This window comes from Apium graveolens, chromosome 8 (genome assembly GCF_009905375.1).
Source record: "Apium graveolens cultivar Ventura chromosome 8, ASM990537v1, whole genome shotgun sequence".
Classification (NCBI taxonomy): domain Eukaryota; kingdom Viridiplantae; phylum Streptophyta; class Magnoliopsida; order Apiales; family Apiaceae; genus Apium; species Apium graveolens.
The window spans coordinates 256,321,562-256,333,696 of NC_133654.1; the positions used below are offsets into that span (position 1 = coordinate 256,321,562).

Below are 12,135 nucleotides of genomic sequence, written 5' to 3' on the forward strand. Positions count from 1 at the left end.
TTTTCTCCAGTTGCAAGACCTGAAGCCATCAGAATTTTCCTATGCAGCCCATGCCAATTTCAAGATCTATCAAATGGATGTCAAAAGTTCTTTTCTAAATGAGGATTTGGAGGAAGAACTCTATGTCAGTCAGCCTACTGGTTTTAAAGACCCCAATATTCCAGAATATGTCTACTATCTTTTGAAAGCACTTTATGGATTGAAGCAAGCACCTAGAGCCTGTTATGGTACTTTGTCAAAGTTTCTCTTAGAAAATCACTTCACTGGAGGTACTGTTGACAAAATTTTATTCTTTAGAAATGTTAATGGCTCTAGCATACTTGTTCAAATTTATGTAGATGATATTATATTTGGTTCTACAGATGAAAAACATTGCAAAAAATTTGCCAAATTGATGCAAAGTAAATATGAAATGAGCTTGATGAGAGAACTAACTTACTTTCTTGGTTTACAAGTTAAGCAAGTTAGTGATAAAATATTTATCGGTCAAAAAAAATATATTTATGATCTTTTGAAAAATTTTGACTCAATGGATTGCACATCTGCAAAAACTCCCATGGCCACTGCAACTAAACTTGAATTAAACACTACTGAAAAGTTTATGGATATTTCAAGCTATAGAGGCATGGTTTACTTATTTATATTTAACAGCCGGTAGGCCAGATATAATGTTTGTTACATGTCTCTGTGCTAGATTTCAAGCTGATCCTAGAAAATCTCATTTAGTAGTTATTAAGAGAATTTTCAGATATCTCAAAGGAACACCAAAACTTGGCGTTTGGTATCCTAGAGATTCTGGTTTTAATCTAACTGGTTATTCAGATGCAGATTATGCAGGTTGTAAAATTGACTGAAAACGTACTACAGAAACCTGTCAATTTCTAGGAAACAAGCTAGTGTCCTGGTTCAGTAAGAAGCAAACTTCAGTCTCAGCTTCTACAGCTGAGGCTGAATATATTGCTACAGGTAGTTGTTGTGCACATATTTTATGGATGAAAAATCAACTGTAGGACTATGGTCTACAGGTGAATAAGATCCCTATTTTCTGTGACAACACAAGTACAATTACTAAAAATTCAGTACAACATTTAAGGGCCAAGCACATTGACATTACGTATCATTTCATTAGAGAGCATGTTATGAATGGTACTGTGGAACTCCATTTTGTTCAAAGTGAGAAACAACTTGTAGACATCTTTACCAAGCCAATTCATGAATCCACCTTCACTAGGTTTATAAGCGAGTTAGGTATGCTTAATTACTCTTAATCCATTTATGATGTCTAAGAAAATTGAAATGCAGCCAGAGTAAAAGTTGATATTTCTTTTTTGATAGTGTGTATGTATATTATCCGTCGAATTTACTTACAGTCTGCATGTATATTTCAACGGATAATCTTAGAATTGTGATAGTTTTTCTCATTTTTAAACGGCTATTTTGGGTTAATTTGATTGGTCACTTTATTTTACTTTTTAGTTTTTGACAATTTATTTATGAGAAAGTATAAAAGCCAATTTCATTTCTATTCTTTATTTTTATCTTTCTCAAATCAATTTCTCTAACTTCTTCTTCCCAAAAGCAAAAACTCTCTTTCTGCAACTGATCTTAATCACAACAATGGCACCCGTAGTCAAAATTATGTCCTCAACTGGGTTTCTCTATGAAAAGAACAACTTTGTGGCTCTGGTGAACAAGCAAATTCGGACATTTAAAGACTATGACAAGATGATGGACTTCATACTGAAATGCAAGTTGAACTATGCCATGCTTGAGTCCCCAACCATTTACTGTGAGGTTGTCGAGGAAATTTAGACTATAGTTGTGTTCAACTCAAAGGACAAGACTATTACCTTCACTCTCATAGGTAATGAACATTGTATTAACTGTGATGCAATTGAAAAATGTTTTAAATTGCCTGGAAATAACACACTTGCTCCACACACAGACACTGATGTGAGTAACATGTTAGTTTCTATGAGCTATGCTCTTCATGCCACTAAACTAGGTGATGTTAGGAGACTAGGTCTTAGAAAATAATGGAGTTTTCTATGTGATTCATTTATCAAAGTGTTTTCTGTAAAAATTAGTAATTTTGATGCTGTATCTTACTCACTTGTTCACATGCTTTATATGCTTCTTAGTGATAAGTACTTCAATTTCAGCAGTTCTGTCATGTATGAGATAAGGAGTAAATTAGGGGATATTAAGAAGAGGTCTAAAAATATCTATTATGCTAGATTTTATAAGATGCTAGCTAATTTTATTTCTGAGAATCTCTTAATTGAGAATCCAACAAACAATTTAGCTTGTTGGGTCCAATAGAGGAGAATTATTTCTGACTTGAACATGGAAAATCATCACAAGGACATTGCTCTTGTGTACATGCCAATCATAGAACAACCTCAGGTAAGTGAGGTAAATGTTTTTGTCTCTACTACTTATCAATGATCTGATTCTTTACAAATAACTGTGGAAATGGCATATGTGATAATGACCAAACAAATGTCTACCCAAGCCACAAAACCAAAGATTTCTAAATCAAAATTAAAGAAAACCCCCTCTAGTGTCTCTCAAAAGAAACTAGTTAAAAATCCACTAAAAACCAAGAGGGGAGTGTGAAGGGAAGGGAGACTGGTGAGGGATAGGGTAAACATCAAAGAATCCCCAAGAATAAGGATGCAGAGGTATGTGCATCCTAGCCTAGCCATACTACAGTTTCTCAATAATCTGTAGTGCTTAATTAGGATATTAGCTCATTGCTAGTTACATCCTCCCAAAAGGATGTGACTATTGAACAAAGCTCTCAGCCATGAGCACATGCCAAAAGGGTTAGGGACACAAGCTCACCCCAAACTTATGCCAGAAAGAAGAAATCCAGGACACTGGGGGATACACAGGGTGCACACACTGTGCAAACTGTAGTCAAAGACTCAGTTACTGCACGTTCTCAAATTTAGTTTGATGTGGCTCCTGTAAATATGGAGTCATAGCCAAAATCTTCAGTTACAGAAGCTCCTCACACACAAAACTCACCCACCAATTCTTTTGATGTGGACATGATCTATTCATCAATTCCTAATTCTCCATCTTTAACTCTAATAGAGAAGGCAAAATCTATAGCAAGTGAGCATCATATGTTAGATGATTTGTTGGCTCACTTTCCATGTCTTTCTGATTTTACTGAGAATATTGTGCATAATCTCAAATCAATCACCACAAATTCTACAGTAGTCTCTACTCCAAACTCAATCATTTCTTCTATCTCGACGGATATTGTTCATCCGTTGATTAGTGATTGTATCTCGACGGATGTGCTTAACAGCAGTCATCCGTTGACACTTCTAACAACTACTTCGATGGATGCTCCTCATCTGTTGAATATCACTGCACAACTTCAAACTTATACAAATGTTACAAGTGCAGATGATTTAGTGGTTGTAGAATCACTTTTAGGATTGAGGGAAGGGAGTGAAAAGAGTGAGAGGCTGGGTTGCTCTCAGGCAAAAGGAGAGGAAAAGAGTAAAAATCTGTGAGCTATTTCTTTCAGCTTGGCAAAACTGAGTGAGTGGAGTCCCACCTTAGTAGGTGAAGGTGAGGGTGTGAGGGTGGGAAGCCAAGGGGAGCCCTTGATATAAAAATAGAGAGATAATGAGAGAAAAGTAGGTACAGAAGAATGGGAAGAGCCCATTGTAAGTCAGTTAATAGATGTCTATGAGGCTGAAAAGAAACAACTAATTCAGCAAGAGTATCAAGCTGTCTTAAACTCTGTTTCTTATGAAGCTGAGGCATTTACTCACCATGTTTCAGCATATCAAGTTTTGGCTGAACAGGACAATGTGGCTGCTGAAATAATGCTCAATTTAGTGCACACTACTGCTTCTATGCCAAGGGCCAAGGATGCCATCACAGCCATACCACCCACTGCTGGTGGTGATGTTGATTATCTATCTAGTGGTTCTGAGGATATATTTGTGGATGAAGATGATGATGAAGGAGATTTCATGGATATAGGGGGGAAGCAAGCCCTAGCTCAAGGTCAAACACCCAATCTTGGGTGTTTTCCAAAGAGTGTGATGAACACATTTCAAATCCATTCTCTTTCAAATAATTCAACAAACTCAGACAGCTCTTCAAGCTACTATCAACGCCAACACCAAGAGACTTCTTCAAGCACATCTCAACTCTCTTTAACTACACCAAATCTAATCTCTCCAACACAATATGGATGGCACTGCAACGAAAACATGCATTGATCAAGTCAAAAAGGACATTGCTAAAAGATTAAAGGCTAAGTTTCCTGACACAACCATGTTAGATATCACCAGATAACTTAGAAAAAACTCTCATCTAGAAAGAAAAGTGAACTCCTTAGACACAAGGCTCCAAAACCTGTAAACTTCAATCACTGAAATCCATCTACATCAAGCCCAACAAACTCAACTGCTTCAGAAACTGGTGGCTGCACAAACTTCATCCTCCACACAACTTGATGCTAATAAGAAAGGGGGAGAAAGACTCAATTGTTCTAGTTAGCCAAGGGGAGTCAATAAATAAGGGGGAGAAAATGCTAGACATACAAATTAACAAGGTGATTATTCCTGCAATTGCTTTCACAAAGCCACCAGCCTTGGACAGTATTGATCTGATCAAGTTAGCAGATGCCAAGTTGGAGTCAAATGGAAAATTCAAACAACTTGATGTAGCAGAAGTTGAGCAAGAGCTAGATGCGCAATAGAAGAAGTTTGGTGAAAATATCAAGGATAAATTTGGTCAAATTGAGAAGCAAGACAAGGTCTTCTCTCATTGCTCCAAATTAAGATAAATTTCAGCAAATGAAATGAGCCTAGGGAACATGGAAAGGGTTCAACCCTCATCAATCAAGTCTTCAAAGGCCAGTGTGATTTTTCAACCGAAAAGAAATTATTCGAAGAATTCAAATAAAAATCCACTGGACCTGTCTTATGAAACCCCTAGGCCAGATAAAACGAAGCTACTTGCAAAGTCTATTGCTTTATCCAAAGATCCCAGGGACACAGTGTCTTAGAACATAATTGCTAAAATCTATAGGAATGGAAAACTTATTTGTATGGTGGTTGGACATCCATAATTTGCAGAAGCTAAGAAAAAAGAGAAGGTGAGGCTTAAACAACAACAAAAGCAAGCTGCTTTAGAAGCCAAAAACCTAGCTAAGAAGCCTGCAACCACAAAAACTACATTGTCTGTTGTGACAGCTAAAACTCTGAATAATGAAAAGCAAGAAAAACCAAAGCAGGCAAAAAGGAAGTTTAGATACAAAATTCATTCAAAGAGGAAGATAGACTTTGATCAAGATAAGGAAGACTACATGCCAATCCAATCTATAACTTCAAGCCAATCAGCCTTACCTAATGTGAAAGAGGCTGAATTTAAGGTTGATCCTAACATCACCTCTAATGGTGATTCTGTTGTTCCTAAGGATGAACCCATAGATTGGGATAGCTTGCCTCTTCCTGTTCTAAACATTCCAATCTTTACCAAACCAAGAAAGAAAAATGAAAGAGTGGTCAAAATAGTCAAGCCTACCAAACTTTAATCCAAGTCTTTGGCCAACCCCAAGCCTACTGTCAACAAGGGAGATCAACTCTACATCTGTGACATCAAGGAATTTTCGGACGTAAATCTCTATCTGGATGAGCTAGAAGAAGTTAGATCTATTGATGCCAACACAGAATTCTAAATGAAGGCTATTCAACTTTGGTGGCTGTCTTCTCCTCAATCAAGAAAAACTTTGGATTCAATATAGTTGCCAAGAAAATGGTACTAAACAAGATTGAGGAGGTATTGCATAGCTGGAGAGGGAAAAATGTACTCCCAAGAGTGTTGACAATAAGTTTCCACTACTAGATAAAGTAGAATAGACATCGTCTCTTAGACATCGGTTGTTGTTGGCATTGATGTAGAAAGTACTTTTTACATTAGTTTATACCCAACCGATGTCTTTGTGTAAATTATATATCAGTTTTTTATCCTAACCGTTGTTGTATGTGTAAGTATATTTAAAAAAAATTCAACGCGCTTCTCCCATTTTCCCCTTAGCCAAATAATTCATTCCCCCTTAAATTTCCCCCGTTTTGCCTTAGATTATTTTCAACTCTCCCCCCTCTTTTCAACTTTACCCTCAAAATATACATATCAAAAAACACAGAACAAAAAATCAAAAAAATCAAAACTCTCAAAACACTCTCAACTGAAGAACAACTTTCTCTCTCTCTCAGTTCTTTCTTTGCTGAAGGCTCTCTCTACTCTATTTACACTCAACCCTACTCTCTCTATAGCTCTTTGCCCAATTTTACTCGATTTTTGTCAATGTTGAGAAGTAGTTGAAAAGTTGGATGGGTAAGCTCAAGTGAGTTTAACACTTAAAAAGGTAAGAACTTAAAGCTACAGTTGGATTTTATAATTTAAGTCGGAGGTCAAAGCTTTAGTTGAATAAGCTTTGAACCCTAATTCTTAAATAGGGGTTTCAATTTAAAATCCTAATTTTTAGTTAGGTAATTCTAATTTGTTCTAAATAGTTAATTTGAAACCCTAATTTTTAATTAGTTGAGTAATTATATTAATTGAGCATGTTAAATTTTTATTTACTTGGGTAATTATTTGAATTATTTATGTGGTTGTCCAAGAGGGATACATGTCCGACGTGCTGGACCCGGTCAAAGGGTAAGCTCTCTATAGTCTACAATTGACATGTAAAATGCCAAGGTCCTCATGATTGACATACTCTCATGTTGTTGAATGTTTTGTTCAGGTGTACTTTGAATCTGATGATGTTCCCGCTTGTATTGTAACATGTGGAGGGTTGTCCCTGGTCTCAACACAGTAATCAGGGTTATAGTATGCGGCTTGTGTCCACTACAAGAAAATAGGGTTAATTACAACTGATACAATTTCGACCGCGTCTAAATTCGACCGCAGGCGGTCGACACGGTTTGGCACGGCTAAATTCGACTGGCCCCGGTCGAAATCTAATAGTCGAATTTAATTGGTCGAACTTACAAATAAATTCAACTTCAACCAGTTGAAATAAAAACAGTCGAATTTAAATCGGTCGTATTTAGAGTAAAATTCGACCGAAAAAAATTCGGTCAAATTTACAAATGGTGGGAAAAAAAGCGGGAAGTTTCCCGCCAAATTATTTTTTTCCATTTACTAAATTCGACCGCAGACAATCGAAATTTATTTTTATATTTTAGCGGGAAATTTCCTTCCAAATTTAGTTTACAGCGGGAAACTTTATTAAACTGAATTCGGTTGAATTTAGTGAAATACTATATTCGACCGCTAGCAGTCGTATATCAAATTCAACTTTAACTAGTGGAAATAAAACGGTCGAATTTAAATCGGTCGTATTTAAAGTTAAATTCGACCGAAAAAATATTGGGTCGAATTTATGACTAAAGGAAAAAAAAGAAAGAATTTTCTCACCAAATAAAATTTAATGTAATTTACTAAATTCGACTGCAGGCAATCGAAATATGTTTTTAATTTGGCGGGAAATTTCCCTCATTTCCCCCCGAAATTTTATACAAGGCGGGAAACTTTGTTTGACAGAATTCGGTTAAATTTACTAAAATGCTAAATTCGACTGAAAGCGGTAAAAAAAGAAAGTCGGCTGAAAAAGGTGGAAACTTAAATTCGACCGATTTACATCGTTTTTAGCCTTGTCATAAATTCAACTGTATTCCATTGAATTTAGGAGTTCATTTTAGAAACCCTACTACCTCTTTCCATCCAGTAGCCGTATTTCTCATCTTTCCCACCCCCAATTTCATCATTTTCTCTCCTTTTTCATCAAATTCATTCATGTGATCATCATTCTTTTTCAAGTAAGTTTAATTTTAAAGCTTTCATATATTTTTATGTTCATTAAATTCTATATGTGATTATTATTAATGTCTTGATTTCTTCAATTATTTATGTGTTTATGTAATGATTTGAGTAACTTGAATTTGTTGCTAAAATTAACTTGGTTGTTGTATATTAGGCTTAAAATATTTGGATAATTAGTAAAATAAGTTTATAATTTTGAGTTGTTAGTTGTTGTTTACTTTTTTATGTCTAGCAATGCATTCACCTAATATCAATGTGTGGTTATTTATAGATGGAATCCGATCGTAGTTGGATAGGTCGTAGTCGATTTAATGAAGCAAAATACATAACGGAAGAATATAAAGTTGGTGTGGATAATTTCATTAAATTTGCTATTGAGCATCTTGAAGAAGAAGATAATGGCCTTATAAGATGTCCGTGCAAAGATTGTCGTAATATATACTACAAGCAACCTAGTACCGTGAAAATACATTTATATCGACATGGTATCATGTAATGGTATATTAGATGGGATTGTCACGGGGAGAAAGAAATGTCATGGAACGAGGCCGGAACAAGTTATATTAACACGGGCTGCAAAGATGATGATATGCATGATGCACATGATGATGCCTTCGAAGATTGTGAGGATTTTGAGGAAGAACCGAATGAAATAGCAAAACAATTTTACAAGATGGTGAATACTGCATCAGAACCAATTTATCCGAACAATGCCAATCTTACAACGCTGGAGTTTGTAATGAAGCTGCTTCATTGGAAAAACAAGCATAATTGTAGTAACAATGGTTTTGATGACTTGCTTCGCCTCATTGGATCAGTACTGCCTGATGATCATAAATTGCCTGAGAATTACTACACCGTGCGAAAGATGATTAAAGGATTGAATATGGAGTATGAAAAGATTGATGCTTGTGAGAATGATTGTATGTTATTTTACAAGGAACATAGCAAAAAGACAAAGTGTGATATATGCAAAGAAGACCGATACAAAGTGCAAAAAGATCCTAAAAAACAAAAGATCCCTCGAAAAATCTTGCGTTACTTTCCTATTACCATGAGATTGCAGCGTTTATTCATGGCGGAGAAGACTGCAAAATGTATGAGATGGTACCATGATAGAATTGCAGTTGAAGGTGAATTAAGTCACCCGGCAGATGGAGATGAATGGAAACAATTTGATCGAAGATTTCAAAGATTTTCAAAAGAGATTCGGAATGTCAGACTCGGGCTCTCTACTGATGAATTTGACCCCTTTCACGATAAGCACGCTAGGGAGTATACAGTATGGCCTGTGGTGGTTATTGTGTACAACCTTCCCCCATCCATGTGTACTAAGGCTCCATACATGTTTATGCCTCTTCTCATTCCTGGACCGACGGATCCAACAAAAGACTTACATGTTTATCTCAGGCCATTAATTGATGAATTAAAATTGTTGTGGCATACTGGAGTGGAAACATATGACATGTTCTCACGTACAAATTTTATGATGAAGGCGGCACTTTTGTGGACAATTAGTGACTTTCCTGCACTTGCCATGCTTAGCGGGTGGTCCACTAAAGGTAAGTTGGCATGTCCAGTTTGCATGGGAGAGGTCAAAGGTAAGCAACTCAAACATGGTGGTAAAACAACATTTTATGGAACTGCTCGGTATTTTTTGGAGCCAGATGATCCTCTCAGAAGGAGTACGAGATTTGGAAGAGTTGAGACACGATCAGTTTGTGCTCGACATTCAGGGTCACGTGCAAAGGTCATGTGTGAGCAAATACAGTTTCCCCCACCGGGAAAGTCATCGAAGAAAAAACCAAAAGATTATGGTGTGACACATAATTGGACTCACAGTTCTCCATTTTTTGAGCTTCCATATTGGGAGACACTCAGCCTTCGTCATAGCATTGACATTATGCACACCGAAAAGAATGTATTTGACAATATTTTCTACACAATTCTTGATGATTCGAAGAAGTCTAAAGATAAAACCAAATCAAGAAAGGATTGTCAAGAGTTAGGTGTACACCGTGAGTTGTGGATTCAAGATAATGGTATAAAACCACATGCACCATATGTACTTTCGAGTGAACAAGTTCAAAAGTTGTATAAGTGGATAGTCTCATTGAAACTCCCAGACGGGTATGCCTCAAACATATCTAGGTGTGTGAATTGGAAGAAAAATTGCATTCGTGGGATGAAATCACACGATTGTCACGTCTTCATGCAAAAAATGTTGCCTATCGTTTGTCGTGATCTACTTCCGAAACATGTGTCTGATCCTATCATTGAATTGTGCAACTTCTTTCAAGATTTATGCTCGTCTAGTCTCAAATACACAGATTTAGAGAAAATGGAGAGAGATATAGTGACAATAATGTCTAAGCTTGAAACTGTCTTTACTCCTAGTCTTTTTGATCCCATGGAGCATTTGCCACTGCATTTAGCAACTGAGTGTAAGTTGGGTGGCCCGGCCAATGGGCGTTGGATGTATTTTATTGAAAGATACTTGCACAACTTGAAATTGAAGGTTGGAAATAAAGCTCGAGCGGAGGGTTCAATGGCACAACGCTACATTGAGGAAGAATGTGTACACTTTTGTACGTTATATTTTGATTCCAAGAATGGATTGATGCATAATCAATTACGTCGAAATGAGGCCCCTCAAATGTTTCATAATGCCAATTTGTTAGAAGTTTACACATATCCGACACATCCTAGTCTACGAACTAGAGATAGAATCTTGAGTTGTGATGAATATGAACTCGTGGCATACTATGTTCTTATTAATTCGCCGGAGGTTGGAAAGTACTTGAGGTAAGTTATTTTTAAATAACTTCTTTTTTAAAATTACTTTAGTTCAAAATGTGATGTTTTTATTATTTAACTTGATTATGTAGGGGTTTTCAAAAGTTGGTACAACGACAATACCCACATTTGAATGATGCGGAAAAGGAACAATTTCAAAAAGAACAATTAAAAGATTGGCTCGAAAGAAGGGTATGCATTATAATTTATACACAGACACATACACAAATTTTCCTCATATTATATTTCTCACATATGTTATTAGGTACAAGATGACGAAGAGCTCAACAAGAAATTTATAGACCTAATAAGAGGTCCGTTGTATAAAGTGGAGTCTTATAAAGCATGCAAGTGCAATGGTTACAAATTTGATTGTGTAAATGCTAATGAGCTCACTTCACCAAATTCCGGTGTTGTTGTCATTGGTGAGAAATTTAATTATTTTTCTTAATATCTAACTTGTATTTTTCTTTACCAATTGTTTTCCAATTTAATACATTTTATTTCTAGGGACTTCTTACGAAGAACATTATGGTAACTACTATGGAAGGATAGAAGAAATTTTAAAACTCTTTTATCAAAATGGGCATCAAGTGATCATCTTCAAATGTCATTGGTTTGATCACACGACACATGTGAAAGTCGATAAACACCGGATGACTACCGTAGATGTTAAATCAAAACTAAATGCCGAAGACGTGTTTGTGTTGGCTAGCCAAGCTCATCAAGTATACTATGCACCAAACATTTCTAATGCAAAATCATCATGGTACACGGTTTTAACAACAAAGAGGCGACTAGTTGATGAAAGTGTGTCAATTCAAGAAAAAACCGGGATGAATGATGATGTTTTACAAAATGAAGTGTCAAATGCTTCATCATCGCATGTTGAAAGAGTTATTATTCGTGATCCCTCAAATTTTTTTGTTGACTTGAGAATGTTTGAAAATGACTATTCGGTAGATTACAACAATGAAGAAGAAAGTGAAAGAGATAAAGAAGATGAAGAAGAAGACGAAGACGAAGACAAAAATGAGGATGAAGATGACTTGAGCGATAATGATGATTTAGTGTAATTTATTTTAATTATTTCAATCAAATTTGTGTCAAAGCAATTATTTCTTTATCTAATTTTCTATAAAATTTACATTTAGGCAATTTTTTTTTGCTAGATGGCCAAGTATTTGTTAATTTTATTAGATGAATGATATCTTCTGTTGAATTAGTGCAGAACAGAGGTTTCAACAGCTTCTGGAGAAAAAAATATATTGGTTCATTAAATTTGACCGAATGACAACGAAAAGTTTCACACGGCTAATTTCCACCGATCTCGGTAGAATTGAAATAAAATATATAAACATATTTTACCCCATTTCTCTCACTTTCATCTCTCTCAAGCGGCTGTCAATTAAAATTAGGGTTTAATAAGGGTGAAGGAGGCGGCTATCGACTGAGAAAATCAATGGCTGA

General features: G+C 35.9%; 1 protein-coding gene across 1 annotated transcript; it reads left to right on the forward strand.

The window, feature by feature from the left end:
- Window positions 1-2,346: 2,346 nt before the first annotated feature.
- Window positions 2,347-11,741, forward strand: LOC141680685 (uncharacterized). Its single transcript, XM_074486845.1, has 9 exons — window positions 2,347-2,406; window positions 3,741-4,035; window positions 5,232-5,542; window positions 6,788-6,847; window positions 8,141-8,286; window positions 8,377-10,674; window positions 10,758-10,857; window positions 10,931-11,090; window positions 11,176-11,741. Exons 1-9 carry the CDS (start codon window positions 2,347-2,349, stop codon window positions 11,739-11,741), a joined length of 3,996 nt encoding a protein of 1,331 aa, XP_074342946.1.
- Window positions 11,742-12,135: the final 394 nt, after the last annotated feature.